The sequence below is a fragment of the Symphalangus syndactylus genome, chromosome 1 (assembly GCF_028878055.3).
Source record: "Symphalangus syndactylus isolate Jambi chromosome 1, NHGRI_mSymSyn1-v2.1_pri, whole genome shotgun sequence".
In the NCBI taxonomy this organism is placed as follows: domain Eukaryota; kingdom Metazoa; phylum Chordata; class Mammalia; order Primates; family Hylobatidae; genus Symphalangus; species Symphalangus syndactylus.
Genome location: NC_072423.2, coordinates 40,056,901 through 40,077,182, shown reverse-complemented (window position 1 = coordinate 40,077,182; position 20,282 = coordinate 40,056,901). Strand labels below are relative to the sequence as shown.

The 20,282-nt window shown below is 49.0% G+C and overlaps 1 protein-coding gene across 3 annotated transcripts in view; it reads right to left on the bottom strand.

Moving 5' to 3' along the window:
• Positions 1-20,282, bottom strand: part of LOXHD1 (lipoxygenase homology PLAT domains 1) — a 187,833-nt gene that overhangs the window by 89,210 nt on the left and 78,341 nt on the right. Inside the window, exons 14-20 of one of the 3 annotated variants that reach the window (XM_055292404.2) lie at positions 19,187-19,341; positions 17,261-17,421; positions 12,262-12,338; positions 9,619-9,815; positions 6,464-6,656; positions 3,079-3,239; positions 83-554 (exon numbers count right to left, since the gene is read on the bottom strand). In XM_055292404.2, coding sequence (XP_055148379.2) covers positions 83-554; positions 3,079-3,239; positions 6,464-6,656; positions 9,619-9,815; positions 12,262-12,338; positions 17,261-17,421; positions 19,187-19,341 — 1,416 coding nt within the window. Of the gene's footprint in view, positions 1-82; positions 555-3,078; positions 3,240-6,463; positions 6,657-9,618; positions 9,816-12,261; positions 12,339-17,260; positions 17,422-19,186; positions 19,342-20,282 lie in introns of those variants that run through there. The other 2 variants (XM_055292432.2, XM_055292425.2) reach the window with 2 other exon arrangements.

The window sequence follows — 20,282 nt, the reverse complement described above, 5'->3', positions numbered from 1 at the left end:
GGCCCCCTTTAGGGGAACTGTCTGACCACTCCCTCCCCACCCCTCCCACCTCCCCCACCCCCGACCCCCACGCCCCTCTTACGCTCAGGACCCGGCTTGCCAGCTGGCACCAACTCCACGACAAGTTCGTTGTCCTCCTTGCCCCGGGCCAGCCAGCGGTGGGCTTCGAACTTGTGCTGCTCAATCACCTCCTGCATCCCTGGCCCAAACTCCTCCTCTTCCTCCTCTTCTTCGGTCTCCTCCGCCTCCTCCTCCTCTGACGAGGACTCCTCTGATGAGGACGACTCCTCTTCCTCCCCCTCGTCCTCTTCGTCGCTGCCCTTCCTCTTCTTCTTCTTCCTCTGCAGCTTGGCCTTCAGCCGCTCCTTCTTGAGCAGCTGCCGCAGCTTGTCCTTCTCCTTCTTCTTCCAGGCCTCCTCCTCCGGCGTGAGGTCCACCTCCCGCACCACCAGGTGCCGCAGCCACACGGTATCCACAAACCAGCTGGGCCCGAAGCCTTCGCCCGTGTGCCCGAGCCGGAGCTTGTAGACCTCGCCCACGTCGGCCGCCTCCAGCTGTTCAAAGGGCAGGGCAGCGGCTGTCGTGACCCCAGCGTCCTCCCCCCCGCCCCCGCCCCCGCCCTGCCAACAAAGAGCCAGGCACAAGGCCTGTTTGCTAAGCTGCAGGATGGAGAGGGCTGGGGCCTATGTGCTCAGATCCTTCCAACACCTCCCTCTTTCCAGCCACACCTGTCCTGGTTCCGCTGGGATTACCTGGCCCCATCCTCCAACAAAGTTTATTTCTTCCAACTTCTGTGGTGCGCAAGCTGGTCTCCCTCTTCTTCTCTCTTAAACACATATGCCTGCATGTATACACACACACACACACGCGCGCACACGCACACCTCATTCCTATGATTTCTGTCCTTATCATGGCTCATACAGTTTCCTTACTTGGCCTGCCTTTATCCCCTCCTCTACTTGCAGCTAAAATCTATTCATTCAGGTTCATGTGTTTCATTACTTTTTTTTAACTTTGTGCCTCTGTGTTCTCTTTACAAAAATCTTCAGTGTTAACCATGTATAACTTTCGTAATAAGCAAAAAACAAAAGTGCTCTTTTTCAAAAACAAAAATTTCACCCACACCCACAGAGGCCCAAGCTCCTTCCTCCCCCAACCCTGAGCACATGGCCTCAGCCTGACTGCCCCTTCCCCAAAAGCAGAGAGGGTGTCCAGGGTTTAGCTCTGGTGCCGGTCTGGCCTGGATGCCCTCTTCATCCTCACAAGCTGGTCTCTGCCCTCTTGATTATGAGTTCCTTAAGGGCAGAGACCATCATTTTCAGTCTCTACCAGGATGGGTATAGCACATGACTGGCCCAAAGGGCAGTGTTGATGGCGTCATCGACTCTAGATCATGAGGCCTGAGCTCTGTCCTGAGCCCCAGGCTCTAACGAAGGACCCACATTGAGGTGGGGTCTGGCCCGTCCCCTGCAGCACTCAGAGTAGGGCTCACATGGGGGTTGTTGCTAGCCAGAGTCCTCCCAGGCTTCCTGATGCTGATGAGCCCCTGTCTGGGGTTTGACCCTTCTCAAAGCCTGGTCCCACCAGTTCTTCCACTGAGTGCCAGGGCAAACTGAGGCCAAGGCTGTCCCATGAGTTCCACAGTGTCCTACAATTCAAGTCCAGACCCAGATGAGAACTCAGGCCTTCTGACCCCCTGTTCATGCATCCACAATGCAGCCAACAAACCACCTTTGCCAGAAAATTACCAATCATGGTAGAGCCCAGGGCCCCTGGGAGAGTGGAATTTCTACTTCTCAGCTACTTAGGGGAAAGGCTGTGGACCTGGTAAGTCACTTCTTCAATGCATTAGCTCTCCTCTTCAGCATTTTCCAGGTTACAGCACCCCTGCAATCGACCTTGCCAAGGTGGCCGGCTTGCGGAACCCCTGGCCTCCCTCACATCTGTCTGCCCAGCCTTGCCTTCATCCACCACCACATCCAGTAAATTGGCATCCAGAAGACACTCTATCCAGTTCCAGCTCCATAACTGGGCACTCCATCCCAAGTGCATTCGCTGACATTGACTCTTATTATTACAGGGACTGTGAAGCCAGCCAGGCAGGTATTATAAAGCTAGGTTTTAACTGATGAGGAAGTGGAGGCTCAGAGAGCTAAAATACTTGGTCCTCTGCCTCCTCAGCAGTGTATGAGGGTGTCTGGCTCAATGAGGCTCCCTCCAGCTCTGATGTTCCAGACACTTATGACTGGCTCAGGTCCCAGTTCAGCCAGGACTGTCTTCCCTGGGCACTGGGTAAGGGCTCTTTGCTGAAGGCTAAGGTGCTCCTGGCATGCAGAAACAAAAGGCACCCAGCATGAACATGCTGCCTGCACACATACATCTGCACATGCACACACATCATCATATCTATAATAAAACATTCATGTTTCCCCTAAGGGGCGCCACCCTTGCATCCTCCTCTCTTGCCAACAACATGCCCATATTCTTATCTCTTTTTTCCTTCTATTGAAAGACTTGGAAAGGAAGAACGGAGACCTGGGACACTCAGGAAACAGCCATAAAATTCCAAGTCTCTCAGTGTCCTGGCTGGGAAGTATTTCCTTGACATCAGGCTTGAGAGAACTGTAGACTCAGAGGCCACAGGGCTGGGAATGAGTGGAGGAACTGCAGCCTTAGTGCCATCTTTTGCCAGATTAGAATCACCTGCTCCCATGGTTCTCAGGGTCGGCAGCATGTTAGTATCCCTGGAGGAGCTTTTCAAAGTAAACCCAGAAAATATATCCCATCCCCAGAGGTTCTGATTTGCCTGGTGTGGGGCATGCACCAGGCAGCACTTTTTTCTTAAAGCTCCCCAGGTGATTGTAGCATGAGGCCAGGGGTGGGAACCAGTGATCTAGTCCAATCCTCTCATTTTAGGCCGAAAGCTTAGGTCTGGAGAGAGAAAACATTTTCCACCCAGCTGGAGGGAGGCAGCCCATTCTCGGGTGAATATTGACTGAGGAAATTAGTATACCCAGGGAAGCATCTTGGTGTCCACTGGGCCTGCTGTTGGCACCCCCGCTCCTCGACCCCACATACCTGGAATGTGTCCTTGGATGCCCGTTCAAAAACTTTTGAGCGGCTGGAGAGGAAGAGCACTTCTGTCTTGCCTTTCTCTCCATAGATCTGCATGTAGACTCGGGCACTGGTGCCTGCGCCACCCACATCTCCTGTCCAAATCTCCACCTCATAGTGGACCACTGGGTGGGCACATGCAGAAGAAGTGGAACATTTAGTAATAATAACAACAACAATGATAGTAACAAAACAAACCTTTCCTGAGCCTGTTCCAGGTGCCTGGCGCTTTACAGGCAGTCACTTATCTAATCCTCTCCTCAACACCCTGAGTAAGCACAATCGTTCCCATTTTGCAGGTAAACAAACTGAAGCTTAGAGGAGAAGAGGTGGTGGAAATGCCAAATCTAAGCAATCAGACACACATGCCAGTCATCCTCTGCACCACGTGCACCAGGAAGGAGGAGGAGTCACATACCAGCTGGCGATCCCTGCTGTGTGCCTGCCTGCTACAGGTTGCATGTTTGTTCTCTCCAAAACTCATGCTGAAATGTCATTGCCATTGTGACCGTATTAAGAGGTGGGACCTTTAAGGAGTGATTAGGCCCCCCAAAATGCTTATGTTGAAGCCACTAACCCCAATACCTCAGAATGTAACTGTATCTGGAGATAAGTCTTTAAAGAGGTGACTAGTTTAAATGAGATCCCCAAGGGCAGGCCCTAATCCAAGCTGATTTGCGTCCTTATAAGAAAATGAAATTGTGGCACACAGAGAGACACCAGAGATGTGGAGAGACACCAGGGATGTGGAGAGACCAGGTGAGTCCACAGTGATGAGGCAGCCTTAGCACAGTAACGCAGAGAGCAGTGAGCGCAGAGAGAGCGATCCATCGAAAAAGGAGACTCACTCCAGAAAAAACAAGCTCTACAAAAGATGAAAAGCAATTATCATAAGGTAGGTGACTCAGCAGTGAATAATATTGACATACTTATAATAATATAAAAATTGAACACTGATTTTGCTGTTTTGAAGGCTGGAAGGAGGGGGAGAGAGAGTGAGATAGAGTGTGTGTGTGTGCACACACACACACACGAGGGCCCATACAAGTGCCTGTGTATGTTAAAAGAGCTAAATCCTCCTCTTTCATAGTAGGAAGCCAACAGATAATGTCTAAAACTGTAAAATTAAAAAATTGAGGCCAGGCACGGTGGCTCAGGCCTGTAATTCCACTGCTTTGTAAATCCACTGAGGCAGAAGGATTGCTTGAGGCCAGGAGTTCAAGATCAGCCTGGGTAACACAACAAGATCTCCATCTCTACAAAAATAAAATAAAAATAAAAATTGAGAGGTGTGGTGGCACGTGCCTGTATTCCCAGCTACTCAAGAGTCTGAGGCAGGGGGATCGCTTGAGCCTGGGAGTCAAGGCTGCACTGAGTTATGATTGTGTCACTGCACTCCAGCCTGGGTGCCAGAGCAACATCCTGTCTCTAAAAAATAAATAAAAATTGATAGGTATATTGTTTAAAAATACAGAGCTAAATTTTAGAGGAAAAATCTAAAGTAAGATTGTTGGCATTGAAGAAGGGGGGTGGGGTAAGGGGAAGAGGTAGGTAAGGGAACTATTGCTTTTTTATCTTTATCTTCTTTATTAGTATCTATACTACTCTGATGGAATTCCAGTGTTGATTTATAAAATGAGGGAAGGAGTTGATTCTCATACTGGCAAGTACCATTACAAAGCATGTGTATATAACAGCCCTAAAGGAACTTGCAGGTTGCTTCGGGAGATTAGACACACACATGAAAAGATATTCAAAGAGTTCTGGGAGCGGGAGAGGTGATTTCACACTGGGGTTCCCTCTCAGGGAAGCTGCTGTGGAAGTGAGTCTTGGGCAGTTGCTTTCAGGGCCAATGTAGAAATGCAGAGGTGAGGCTGGTCCTAGTGGCTCACGTCTGTAATGCTAGCACTTTGGGAGCCCAAGGCAGGTGGATCACTGGGGGTCAGGAGTTCGAGACCAGCCTGGCCAACATGGTGAAACCCCGTCTCTACTAAAAAAAAAATACAAAAAATTAGCCGGGCGAGGTGGCAGTCGCCTGTAGTCCCAGCTACGTGGGAGGCTGAGGCAGGAGAATGGCGTGAACCCCAGGGGGCGGAGCCTGCAGTGAGCCGAGATCGCGCCGCTGCACTCCAGCCTGGGTGACAGAGCGAGACTCCGTCTCAAAAAAAAAAAAAAAAAAAATACAAAAATTAGCTGGGTGTGGGGGTACACACCTGTAGTCCCAGCTACTCAGGAGGCTGAGGCAAGAGAATCGCTTGAACCCGGGAGGAGGTTGCAGTGAGCTGAGATTGTGCCACTGCACTCCAGCCTGGGCAACAGAGTAAGGCTCTGTCTCAAAAAAAAAAAAAAAAAGAAAAAAAGAAATGCAGAGGTGAGAGGGGACATTCTCTGTGTCAGGCTTTGGTCCCACTGTCTTCCTCCTCAGAAATGTCACCATCCTATCCAAAAAGGCCCTTCACCCACACCATTGCTAACCCTTTATCCTGTTTCATGTTCCTACTGGCTGTTCATTCGCATTATCCTATTATTGTCTGTCTCCCCTGTGGAATATAAAGCCTGTGAGAGCAAGGGTTTTGTTCATTTTGCTCACAGCTGCCTCCACAAAGCTCAGAGCAGTGCTGGCAGAGAGAAACCCTCAATAGACAGTCATTCCTCAGTATCTGCAGAGACAGGTTCCAGAACCCCCAAGCATACCCTAATCTGAGGATGCTCAAGTCCCTCATATAAAATGGCATAGTATTTGCATATAACCTACACACATCCTCCTATACACTTTAAATATCTCTAGGTTACTTATAATACCTAATACAAGGTAAATGCTATGTAAATAGTTGTTACACTGTACTGTTAGGGAATAATGACAAGGAAAAAAGTCTGTATATATTCAGTACAGATGCAATTTTTTTCCAAATGTTTTTGATCCTCGATTGAATCCACCGATGCAGAACCCATGGATGTGGAGGGCTGACTGTGTATTTTTTTGAATAAATGAATGAATAAACAATTTTATCTCCTCAGCCAGTCTTCATCGCAGAAGACACGAACTAGGTCTCAAACTCCTATACAGGGTTGAGAGTGTGCATTTCCTAATAAAGTCATTTGCTGCCTTTATTCCAGAAAAAAGTACTTCATCCATTGGGTCCTCAGTTTCCTCATCTATAAAATGAGCCCTTCTTTCCTATGAGAACCATGGTACCAGAAGCAGTGAAAGCCCCCATTTTCTCCCTGCAGGACCCTACCAGCAGCACTTGTCAGCAAGACCTACTTTGCCCCATGGTCCCTCCTCCTTCCCCTCAGCCCCATCCCCCATGGGAAACAATGGGTGGTCCCACCATAGCCTCCTCCATACATTTCTGGATCTCCACCACCTCGCTGGGATACAGCTCCACCTCCAGGCGCCCGTCAGCCTGGTTCTTGTCCAGCCAGCGGTTGGCGGGAAAGGTGTACTGCTTGCCTTGACGGGGCACACGGATCTGAACGCTGCCCAGGAACCAGCTGGCATGCATGCCGGTGCTGTCGTGCCCAATCACCAGCCGGTTGATCTGAAGGAAACCCGAGTGAGGGTGAGCAAGGAGCCAGTGTGTAGAAACCTCCATGCCCCCATCCCTACCTCCCCAAATACCAGCACAAAACTCAACCCAGGTCTCCAGGGCCCAGGAGAGGGAAGATCCATGGGAGAGTTGGAATCCCATTCCTGCCCCACCATCAGCCAGCTGGGGGACCAAGGCATCACCTCACCTGCCTGGAGCCACCATTCCCTTTTCCTAAGCCCAGCACACCTCCCAGGGCCATAGTGAGAAACAAGAGGGTGGTGAAGGTGACACGAACTTTGAAAGTTCCACTAGTACTTAATCATGTTAGGTCATGGCCACGTGAGAAAGCAAATGTTTAAAATGTTTGCCATCACCTTCCAATAACTGTGTTATTGATTTGGTTTGGTTTTGAACAATACACAGTTGTATATGTTTCTGCATTTCTTCAACATACCCATGCTGAACGTGACAGAATATCACCCATCCTGAAGGTGACAGACTATGCAGGCAACTTCTCAGGACTCTGCAGTTCTGTGTCCAATTCCTCTGCTCACTCTGACCCAAGAACACTTTTCTTTTTCCAATAACACTCTATAATTGTTTTGTGGTTTTGCATTTTAACAACTTTGCCCCCATGGGCAACATAGAAGGGAGTGCAGATGATTATATCACCATCCTTATATGTACTTGGTTTTTCAATGTTTGGATCGCTTTTATGTTTTTTTCTTTTTGAAATTCTGTATACAGAGCAATTTTAACTTCAGATGGAATTATCAGATGGCCTTTGAGAACCCTTCCAGCCCTGAGATTCTCTCTGTGATGGTTTGAAGAGGTGATGTTAGCCATGAGTCTGGTGCCAAAAGGCCAGATTTAGAAAACTGTCCATGCAAGCCTGCTCTTGCTCTTCTGAGTCCAAACTGCCTCTTTGCAGCTGGTAATGGCAAGAACGTCAGAGCTAAGTGCATGCAGCCCAGTCCCCTGGAATTATCAGAAGAAAACCAGCTAAGCTTACAAAGCCTGAGAGCCCTCTGTGTGCATGTCAAGGGACAGGGAAGAGTTTTGTTGTTCTTCTGTTGTGCCAGGACTGTGAAAGTCCCAGGGAGGGATTGGCTGAAAGGGTAAAGACAGGGGTAAGTGTCTGATATGACTGGATGCTCCCTAAGGGCAGGCACTAGCTCAGTTCTACAACACTTCACACCTGACATAGACCAGTTGTTCAGTAGCATTTACTGAGCACTTAGTATGAGCGTGTGGGTGTTATTCACATATTTAATGCTAATAACAACCCCATTAGGATCCCATGTTGTTATGAATGAGAAAACGGAGGCAAACAGAGGTTAAATAACTTACATATGGCAGGTAAGTGGAAATGGGTCTCAAATATGCAGTTGGCAGCCAGAGCTCATGCTCCCAGCCTCTTGGCCACACTGCTTATTGAGGGGGTTTCAGAAACTCAGGAAGAAGCTTAAATGCCCTCCCACTGCCACCCTACTCTTCCTAGAGGTCTAATTTACTCGCCAGCTGCTGCCCAAAATCCTGTAGTAAAGGGAACAGCATTTTCACTATGCAATTATTGATTCAGCTTAAAATGTAAATACATTTTGATAAATGAAAACATTGATTTAAGTTTATTAACCTCATGGTATAAATGACTAACATGAGATCTTTCCTTGGAGTGAGTTTTGATGGGAGAAGAGATTCCTAGGACCTGAAATAGGGTGGGACTCCCAGAGAGGGAAGGGGCAGGAAAGATGAGGTTCCAGGTAGAGGGCTTGTTACCATCTCCATTTCCACCAAGCCACACCCTGGGAGCAGCAGGTAGTGACACAAATCCCAGCTCAGGCATTTCTAGAGACAAGATTTAGAACTGTGTTTCTCCAGGTAATGTCAAGGAAGATTCTCACCTCGGCCAAACTCTAGCCAGGCTCCTGAACCCTTTCTCAACTGAGCCTCAATCTTGGCCTTTAAAGACTTGAACAAAACACTAACACAATTTCTAACAGCTCAAGGCCACATCCCTAGGTGACCCTAATCTCCCTTACTGTGCCTGCCTTAGAAAACTCAAGGCTGTCAAAATAATTTACTGTTGGTTCCAGCCAACACCTGAGGGTAGGGCTTCTGTCTGCCAGACTCTTGGAGGATAGGACCCTCATGCCATAAAGCATCAGTTAGCAAACCCAGATGGGTTCCACAACCCACATGTGCTGACCTCCCCATTACTGCTTTTTGTGTTTTTCCCCTGACTCTACTGAGCCCCTGATTACCCTCCCCTTATTCCCTCATCCTCCCTTTAAAGAGGCTTGCAAACCTCTGCACAAACCTAAGTTGGGTTCAGTTCACACTGGCCTCTTTTCCTGGTGGCAGTGGTAGATTACTGATTAAAGTCTGTCCTTGCTGCTTTACTGTTCAGCTTTCTCTTTGATGAAGTGCTTAGACCACTTGCAGCAGAGCCACCTGGAGCCTTGATCTGGAGGCTCTTGGGTTCTGTCTCCCAAGCCAGAATCTCTCAGGTGTGGCCCAGAAATGTGCACTGAAACAAGCTTCCTGGCCCCAATTCTGATGCACACTCAAGTTTGAAATTAGGAAGTATTTTTAGCCCCTTTTCTTAGTCCTCCCTTCTCTTTTCCTTCCCTGCGTTCAGTGTCTCCTTCTCCAGTGTCTGTGACCCAGGTACATTGGTCTTGGATATGTAGGTAAATAAAATGTTGAGGTGACGCCACTAAAAATACACATTCCACCCCCAAAGAGGCTCTGGAAGCGGCACTACTGTTTACATATCTTCTGCTGCTCTAGGTCACAGCTGAAAAACTACATACGTCACTCACTATTCCCAAACAGGCTTTTTTTTCTTCAAAATGTGTTTACCCCTATGTACATGAGTGTGTGCGTGTGTGTCTGTGTGTGGACACATGTGAATGCGTGCTGGGAAATGGGTGGGATGATGTCACACGGTCTTGGGAAGTAGACTTACATTTCCAATGTTCAGGGTCTCGAGGGTGAACTCGTCCACCCGGCCACGTTCAAAGTAGTCTTTGAGGTTGTTGTCAGAGACAAGAAGAACTTGCTTGATGGTGTCAGATTTATCCCCATAGAGCTTGATGTAGACTCTAGAATCCGTGCTGGCCCCAGAGACATCCCCAGTCTTCAAGCTGATGTGATAGCGAAAGTCTGAACAGCCCAAGGCAGAGGGAGGAAGGGAAGGGGTTAGTGCAGGGGGTGACAGGAAGCAGGATGCCTGTATAGGAGGGCAGCCTGGGGCTGGAGGCTTGCACGGAACACATGCTGGGAATTGAGAATCCAGGCTCCTGCTCTAAGCAGCCCTGCAACTTGGGGCAGGGGTTCCTTCCACCTCTGTGAGGTCTCCTCAACCATAATAGCAGAATTCTAGTAGGTTCTCTGTCTGCTCCAGAAGGTGTGAATGGGCTTAGAGCAGGAAAGCGTGTAAATCACAAGCAAGAACATCAAAATGTAAGAGCCTGAAAGGATCTCCCACAATCATCTGGTCTAGCTTCTCTGACAGTGGACAAGGAAACTGAGACAAAGGAAGGATCGACCTTTCCAGACAGTGTCTAGAGCATTATACACATGGTATTATTGATAAGGATTCTGACCCCAGTTTCACAGGCAAGGAATCTGAGCCTCAGAATGTCATGTGTTTGGTGCAAGATGGCAACAGTTAAGAGGTCATCAGCCAGGAGTGAAACTCTCATGTGGACTTGAAGCCCCCTGCTCTTCACTGGGCAACCACGAGGGTGTCACTCATTTTATCAGCCAGGAAGGTCTGCATTATCTGTCTTCAGGGACAAAAACACCCGAGGAAAAAGTAAGTCCTGGAATAATACAAGGCAAGACCCCAAGTCCTCCAGGCTTGTTCCTGGGTGTGTGTCTTGGGCAAAGAGGAGGAAGCACTGGAAAGGTGAGTGATGCTCACTCCCAGGCCTGCCACTCACTGCCACCGTAGGGTCCTCCCACTAGGAAGAAGGATTTGGAGAAAGTCAGCTGAGTACACCTTGCCTAGGGTCCAGCCCTGGGGAAGGCCAGACCTGCGGGTCTGGTCCAGATCAGCTCCATTAGTGCCACCCAAGGGCACTTGAGGAAATGGCTTCTGTTCTTGCTGAAAGATGTAGTAGCAAAGACTGGGAAGGAGACCTCTTTCTTGTACTATTTTCCATCTAAACCAGGGGTGTTCAATCTTTTGGTTTCCCTGGGCCACATTAGAAGAAGAAGAATTGTCTTGGGCCGCACAAAAAATACGCTAATACAAATGATAGCTGATGAGTTTAAAAAATTTCAAAAAAGTTCTATGTTTTAAGAAAGTTTACAAATTTGTGTTGGGCCGCATTCAAAGCCGTCGTGGGCCACATGCATGCGGCCTGTGGGTTGGACAAGCTTGATCTAAATGCTTTCAGAGGCTCTGACTGAGGAAGCAGGGGGTCAGGAGGTCCTGTCCACATGGTGAAATAGGGGCTTGCTGGATGGGAAGGACAGCGACATAGACAGAGATACCCTGGGTACTGGTCCCAGCTCCATCACTGACTACACAACTGGGTTTGCTGGGGTTGTGTGGGGGGAGGAGGGGTCCCTTTACCACAGGCATCTCATCTCCTGGGATCCTTCCCAGATCTTAAATTCTGTAATTCTGAGACCAGAAATTGAACTCTAGTTCAAACTCTGCAGTTTGAGCTTAGAAAAGGTCAGATATAAATATCTTTATCTGCCGGGTGCCATGGCTTATGCCTCTAATCCCAGCACTTTGGATGGCCAAGGTGGGTGGATCATTTGAACCCAGGAGTTTGAGACCAGCCTGGACAACATAAAGAGACCCCATCTGTAGGAAAAAATAGAAAAATTAGCCAGGTGTGGTGATGTACACCTATTGCCCTAGCTACTCAGGAGGCTGCAACAGGAGGATCACCTGAGCCTAGGAGGCTGAGGCTGCAGTGAGCCAAAATCACACCACTGCACTCCAGCCTGGTTGACAGAGTAAGACCCTGTCTCAAAAATAAACAAATAACAAAAATAAAAATATCTTCAGCTCTTCCAGTTCTAAGTTCCTCCATCTGACCCGTGGACAACATCAACTCTGACCATCTTCTGGGATTATTGCAGAGCTCAGATGAGATAATAAATGATAAACATGACGTGTTGGTAATGTCAAGGATTCTAGAGATAAGTTTCTTTTAAATTTTGTCTAAAGCTCATGATCAAACCAAAGCAATGGAAGAAATGTCACCAGTAAGGAAAACTCTAAGGCCCCCAGGATGATACTCGGCATTTTTAAAGTCCCTATTTTACAGTCCCTTCAAAATATTTCTCTTCTTAAGGCCTGAATGACAGGTACCGCCAATGCTTGGCACTGTTGGCCAGCATTACTGCTCATCACTCTCGTTGACCCATATACATTCAGGGCCTCACACCTGAGGCCACAAAGAGACTGTGTGCAGGAGCACAGGCAGGAACTCTCCGGACACTCCCTCAGAGCCTCCCTCTCCTCCCTCCCCACTGCCGCCTCTGTGAAACATGAAGTGCTTGTGCTTTCTTGAAGGGCTTAGCTGAAGGAAGGCCCCTGTCTCACCAAGGGCACACCCAGCACCTGGTCATCAGGACAACTCACTCTTCAGTGTCGCATTGCTGTCACTGGGTAGCAACTCTCGGACCAGCTGCCCATCATCCTTATCCTTGTCCAACCACCTGGTGGGCAAATGGGGGAATGTTAACTCTTTGGGTGGAGCAGGCAGACAATCAAAGCTTCACCCATTCATGCAGAGTCACTAGGGAGGCCCAGAGCTTTGACTTTAGCAAACTGAAATGATTCTATGGGAAGATCTAGCAAAACATCCTAGCCTGGAGTGGGAAAAGAGGACTTCCCAGAGGCGGTGGTGTTTGGCTGAGACTGGAAGGAGGGCAGGGAACTCCTTGGGGAATGAGTGGGATGATGTCACATGGCCTTGGGAAGGAGACCAGGAGAAAAGGGAAGAGTATCCCAGAGGAAACAACATATCCTGGGATGGAACAGAGCCCCCAGGAGTTGAAACAGGACCATGTGGATAGGATGCAGTGAACAACAGGTAGAGAGCTGGCAGAGGAGGCTGGAGAGGGGACAGGTCACATGACGTAGGGCCTTGGCAATCACTGTCAAAAGTCTGTCCTGAAAGCCATCATTAGCATAGAAAACAAGCACCTCTTACTAAGAGCTTTCCATCCTCATGGCACTGTGCTGAGGGCTCTGGGGTGGGGAGATGGCAGAGAAGATATGCTAGGATATGTAAGGCCCAGCCCAGGCTGTCGGCAGCCTGCTTAAGAAGACAGGATAGGCCAGGCAGGTGGATCACGAGGTCAGGAGATCAAGACTATCCTGGCTAACACAGTGAAACCCCATCTCTACTGAAAAACAAAAAATTAGCCAGGTGTGGTGGCGGGTGCCTGTAGTCCCAGCTACTCGGGAGGCTGAGACAGGAGAATGGTGTGAACCCAGGAGGCGGAGCTTACAATGAGCAGAGATTGCCCCACTGCACTCCAGCCTGGGCAACAGGGTGAGACTCTGTCTCAAAAAAAAAAAAAAAAAAAAAAAAAAAGACAGGATAGACCAGCTGAGGCACTGAGGACCAAGACCAGGATAGGTATTGGACCAGAGTAAGTGCTGCAAGAGTTGAGGGAAATGAGCAGAGCTCAGTGATCTGAGTCCTCAGGGATAAATGAGAATTGCCTTCCAGGAGAAGCTGGGGCTGTGCTCTGCAGGGCTGCGGTTTGATAGCTGTGACTCTTCAACATGTTGGAGTGAGCCACGGTCCCAGCTCTCTGCTGGTCATCCACCAGGGGGAAAGGTATGGGGCAATTTACCTGAAAAGCACCTATCACACTGGGCACAGAGACTCAGCCTGAGAAATCATGCAAGCATGAGTTTTCTAAGCCCCAGCACTCAGGATGGTTTATGACGGGGCCCATGGCAGCAGAATGGATACCGTTCATTGTTACCCAGGATATTGAGGAAAACAAGACATTTGCCTCTCAACCAAACCACCTCCCATTTGTCTATGTCTTAGTGCTGGTTGTTGCAGCCCACTCCATTACCCTACTGAGAGGGAGGCAACTCCCTGCCTACACAGCCCGTAAAAGAAGCCAAGGCACTAATTCCTCCATAGCCTCCCTGGCATGGAGTTCAGGCATCCCCGAACTGCAATACTCTCTGCTAATAGACCACCCCTCTCCCCAAGGCTGATGGAGGCAATGCTGTGGTCTCTCCCAAACCTTCTCTTTCACCCTCCTTCCCAAAACACAAGATCTGACATTCCCAGGAGACCTTGCTTTCAGTTGGCTATTAGCTAACACTAAAATGTTAGACGACAACTAGGCTGTTATTTTTCCCAAGGGCTTTGGTGCTGTGAATCTAGAACCTAAGAAAACCATTGGAGACTCCAAGACATAAGGATGCAATGGTGAAATCCTAGGCATTGATGACAGGGGAATTTGGGAACTCAGGGCTGCTGGAATCCCTGAAGTCAACCCGTTAAGAGCCTCCCACTCCATTTGTCCAGCTGAGGTCACCCTGGCATGGAGACTGCAGAGGAGAAAGTTGTGAAGCAGGCCTGGGCACGCATTCACAGGGCAGGGAAGTGTGGAGAGTCAGCAAGCCCTCAGCCATCTGAAAATCTTACCTGTGCTCCCTTCATTCTCCACCACTTATCCACCCCCAGGCCCTCCCCAGCAGCAAAAGGAAACCATGACTTGTCATTTTGTTTCCACCTAAATACTTTCAGGGTATTAATAGATATTTCCAAATATAGCTTCTTTCAGCTTCAAACACTTCAGCCCAGTTTCAGAGTGAGATGTTGCTAAAAGGATAAGTCAGTCTGGTGGTGAGTTTATTACTCTTTCTCTGAGCTCACAGGAGTGTGTGTGTGTACACATACACACACACACACACACACACACCTGATCCTAGCAGATATTCTGATAAATAGACCTCGTTTTTCCTCCTCTCCAACAGAGTTAAAATAAGAGCTCAGGTGAAGAAAGAAGCAGTGTGCATGCTCAGGCTCCAGTTCCTGATTTTTCCAAGTCCCCTGGGTCCTGAATTGGCAAATGCCATCACTACATGTGTCAGCAAGACATAAGAACCCATTTTCTAAAAACAAAAATTGCATGCACTGTTAAGTGTTTGGGTGCAGGGAGGACTCTGGAGTGTTTGAGGCCTCCACTTCTCTTCCGCCCAGCCATCAGCATCATCGGCACCACTGTGTCTTTAATGGGCTCCTTTAAAAGTGCAATACCCTCAACCTCACCATAAGACACATGCTGGCCAGGAAGGTGCAGAAGACCAGACAAGGGATTGGGTCAAAGTCACACAGCAGGTGGACGGCTAGACTTCTGGTTCCGAGCTCCCCCAGCACCATGCATGTGACAATGCAGTGTGCACACACCAACTTCTTCCTCTTCCCCTTTCCAGGCTCCCTCTCCTGGCCTGCCCCAGGGCTCGACCCTCACTGTTTTCTTTATCCACGCTCTCCCTAAAGGATCCCCTGCAGTTCCCTGGCTTTAAATTCTAGCTCTATGCTCTTATTCTCTGAATTCATTTCTCAAGGCCTAACTCTGCATTGAAAACCAAACACATCCCAACTAGACCTCCAGAGTCCAACCTTGTTCCCACCCCTCAGCTCTCCCTCCCCAGGATCCCCATTTCAGTAAAGGGCATGACCTTCAACCCACCTATCAAAGGCAAAAGCCTGGGGCTTTCAGTTCTGGCTCTTTCTCTGTCTCTTATGGGCAAGGCCCATGAACTGTCCCTCCAGGGTCCTCTCTGGTGTACAATAAGCCCCGCCTCACCACCTTCACTGCCACCACTAAGGGCCAAGCTGCCATGTGGTGAACTGAATTGTGTCCCTCCACCCCACCCCATTCATACATTTAAGTCCTAACCTCCAGTACCTCAGAATGTGACCTTATTTGGAAATAGGGTCATTGCAAATGTAACCAAATTAAAATAAGGTCATTAGGGTGACCCCTCATCTAATCTGACTGGTATCCTTATGAAAAGGGAAAATTCGGACACAGATATATATAGATGAAGATGCTGTGAGGAGGCGCAGAGAGAAAGTGGCCAATCACAAGCCAGGGAACTCCGGAGGCTGCCGGGGAGAGGACATAGGGCCGGGTCAGATCCTTCCCTAGTGGCTTCAGAGGGGCGCAGCCTGGCTGACACCTTGATTTTGGATTTATGGCCTCCGAAACTGTGAGATATTGTGTTTCTGTCATTTAAGCCACCCAGTCTGTGCACTTTGTTACAGCCCTGGAACATGAACACATGCCGTCATCAACTCCCCAAAATCTCCTACTGGTCTCCCCTCCTCCCTGGGCCCTGTCCTATCCCCAGAGGCCAGACAGCCCTTCTTCAAATGTAAGAGTCTCCCTCGCCCTGCCAGGCAGTGGCCTCCGTCTACCTGCCTGTCTCGCTGGACTCCAGAACACTCCAGTCCTTTCCCTTGGTGCTTTCCTCTTCATTCCGCGGGAGGCCGGCCTCAACGTCCCTCTGCAGACAGGCCTTTCCCATTTCTAGCCCCGGCTCCAGCCCCTGCACCGTTGTGTGTTTCCTCCACGCCACTCTTCACAGTGTGTCATTCTAGCTTTATTCACTTGCTTTTTGTCTGGTTTCCTTCTAGACTATAAACTCCATGAGGACAGGGAGTAAGTATATAGTAGGTATATACTTACGGAATGTATATATACCCGCATATATACAACGGTGCAGAGGCTGGAGCCGGGGCTAGAAATGGGCGCATGCATGTGAGTACATCTGCGTTCATGGTAAGAGAAAGAGCAACACACTTGTTGCTGGGCAGCTGTGCAACTCACCCTCATCCACTCAAAGGAGGGCTGTCCTCAGTGTAGCTACCCTTGAGGAGCCCTGGACCAGCCCTAATAAAGTGGACACATAGCAACTCATCTCTACATACAGAACTCAGCCCTGGAACTGAGATTTGCAGAGCCAGGTCAGTCCAAGGCCCCAAGTCAATCATACAGTGTGAATCCTCCAGACATTGCCACATAAAATCTGGAGAGCCACCAGGATGACATGAAAAACACTGGTATTGCTCATTCTAAAATCTCTCTATCAGGGACTTCTTTAAGTCAATGGGAGCCCAAATGCTTACGCAAAAAGAGAAAGGAAACGTTATCTCACAAATAAATTGCAGAAAGGAAAACAAAGTAAGATACTTTGAAAAGAAGTTAACAGGGAAGAGGTATGGTCAGAAAGCTATTTAAATTAAAAAAAAACTTTTGATTTAAAAGTTTAACTCAATCTGCAACTAACTCTCTGAAGTAACTTTCACTTAAATTCAGGAATTGCCAAATTTTATCATGAACAAGCACCCAATAGAGGAAACTAGCAGCACACCGGAACATGCCACACTGGTGTTCATCACGGTGGTAGGGGGTGAGAAGGGAATGTGAGGCTTAGGTCTAAGCACCACCAGCGAGGCCACCTCTTTCTTGCACCAGCTATAGCCTTAAGCCACTGTTTCGCTTGCTGGTCATGGTAGTAGGGCTGGGTCTTCCCAAAACGCAGGGATCCTAACCTAAGCTGGAGAAAACACCAGCAGGCAAGACGCATGTACCTGAGACATGGGAACTCCACGTTGTCACTCTCAGGCTGCCCCTCCTCTCTCACCAGCACTCTGTCCAGGTACCAGCCGCTGCCGGAGCCTTTGCCATCATGTCTGATCCTCACCCGCCTCACATTCCGCATGGTGACGGACTCGATAGTGAACTCGTCAGCCTTGTAGGGGGAAACCACAAGGCCAGTTGGACGGTGGCTACCCCAGGACCCAAACACCAAGGGAAGACATAAGCTCAGACATCAGAAAACCCAGAGCTGATGGGTTAGGCAACTCCTCTTTCACATGTGGGACAGGAGCTACCTATAAAGAACAGGTCACAGCCACCCCCAATTTCTCCCACTGGAATATCATCCAATGTCAAGTTTCCAGCTTTTCTTTCAAAAGGCAGCTTCCTCTGGGAAAATAAACAAGTTAAGCTGTTATCAGTCACCAATCATTTATCATGAGCTAATTCCTTGGCAAATCTCCTCTGGCTCTTTGCTCTAGAGGGATACTGGGCCCCTTCCAAGGAGGGAAATGATGAGAATTGATTACGGGGACTAAGTGGTCTTGGCAATTGTATAGTTTTGCCCACCACTGAGGCAGCGTAACTGCAGTAGGGGCAACAGAGTTTCCAAGTGTACATGAGCACACCTAGGAGCCTTCAGGGACAGAAACACTGAAGGTGGGATTGATGGACAAAGGCGTCAGAAGATGTAGGAGGAAAGAGTAGGGAAGGCTGGAGAGAAAGGTGGGTGGGTGGGAAGGAGAGAGGAAATTTAAAAAGCTATGTGAAGTAAAGGCATCGCTACCTCCTCTCCTCAAATGAACCTGAGTCCACCCACAACATCCTGCTCAGATTATTTTTGCCACTGCAGCCTTCAAATGGCCATGATCCCAAGAATCGAGCCAGCCTGGATTGGCCTCAGAGAGAGGCCCTCACTGGAATTCCAGGGCTTTCCCTGAACTTACCAAGGAAGTGGTGGCAGAGGAAGGAGATAGAGCAGTTGTCTGCAAATCCCCTTCACCCTGCTGAGCTCCCTTGGCCTCACTTCATTGCAACAACGACTCTGTACTCAGCATCCACTGTGTGCTGTGGGCCAGGTCTGACCTCAGAGATGGTACATCCACTGCCCCTAATGCTCACAACAGCCCACCACAGGTAGGCATCCTTTCCCCATTTCAGGCATGAGGAAACTGAGGCTCAGGAGAATGAAGCAGGTAGCCCAAGGCTGGGTTTGCCTCAAACTTGCCTAGCTCTTTCCCCACTTCTTCCACAGCCTCCTCTCCAGAACACCCATGTGATGGCTGGGGAAACAGGGGGAACACCCAACACAACTGTAATGAGGCTAGCAACAGAAGTAAGTTCTCCCACCCCATCTTTAGGGTCTTTCTTGATTTCTCTTTCCTAAAGGTCATGAACAAGATGCCTGCAGTGGTCATGCCATGAGGGAGAATGCCAAGTTCTCACATTGGCCCCTGGGGGCCCAGCTTTCCTCCAGCGTGAGTCCTCTAGTCCACAGTGCCCAGCATCCTTCCCTCTCCGCCCACCCCTGAGGTAAGAAAGATGCTGCTGCTGCTTCCCGATGTCCTTCTGTTCTGCTCTCTTCTCAAAGCTCAGGGGTGGGGGAGGACCATAATCCCTCTAAGGTGGCTCTTCAACTCCCTGCTGTACAGTCCCAGGAGTCTAACAGGTGTCCATGCATATTAGTGAATCAGGGCGGGCCAGATACTCAGGAACCAAATACACTAGGCATTGCTGTGCCCTCCCAGTGGCTCTGCTGGGATTCCCCAGTTCCCCGCCCCCTTACCCAGAGTGAGGCTCCTGATGGCTGAGGCCCCAGGACCAGCATCAGCTCAACTTTAACAGGGCAGGGAAGACGAGGGAACATGGGAAGGGAACTGGGAAGAGGGGGATGAGTGGGGCACATTGCTGTAACTTACATTGCCCTTTTCAAACAGGTCTGTGTTATTCCTGCAGTTGTAGAGCAGCCGTTCCCCTGTGTCCCCCACATCACCAAAAAGGCAGAGATAGACGTTGGCATCAGTCCCAGCACCTTCAAGTTCACCTGTGCACACAGTCACATGGTACCGGGCCACTGGCAGGCAGAGAGAGGGACACCATTGCTGACAGTCCCCTGCTTCCCATCCCTAGCCCTGCTGCTCCCACTTCTAAGCTCTGATTCCTCCTCTCCTTCTAGTTCTTATCTGGGCTGACCTTCCCCCTTCCTCCCAACTATCTAAATTCTACCACACACCAATCAAGAGCTGAGTCATCCCCAAGTCTCTTAGCCTAGGCCCTTGGTCATTATAGGTATATGGATTCCATTTAAAGCCATGGGATCAAATGAGACAGACCAGAGTTTCCCAATCCTGTCAATTATCAGTATCCTCTGGGAAACTTTTATAAGAATTCAGATTCTTGAGCCCTGCTTCAGACTTCTCAAATCTGAATTTCCAGAGCTCAGTCTACTAAATGTGAATTGCTTCCAAGCTTTCTTGGGAGACTCTGATGGAGCTGGCCAGTGCTTGGGGACCACTGGTCTAACCCAAACATGTTTGCCCTCGATTCCATCCATTCCAGTAAACCCTTTTGCCTTACGTTGTTCTCCAACTTCTATGTGTTCTCAAGAAAGATAACTTTTCTCCATGAACAAGAATTGTGTCTTCTTCTATTCAGAACTCCCACTGATAAGGACATGCCAGTAAGCAGAGAGAAAGGCATGAAATTCAGTCACTGTGGGAAGGGCAGCAGCTTCTTCCCATGTTGAAAATGTACTGTGGAGGGGGTAGACCTGCCTCCCTGCATGCCCAGCCCTCCTTCTCACTTAAAATAAGCTGAAAAGTAAAATGTACCCATTCATTCACTTATTCACCCCAAATAGGTTTACTGAAGCCTAGTAGGTGCCAGGCACCATTAACAGTACAGGAATACTGATGTTAGAGTTAAGAGTAAAAGTAGAGAGGAGCAATGCAAAGTAAAATCATAAATTACGAATAAGAAAATGTTTTTGTTATAGCTGCAACTAAGATAACACAG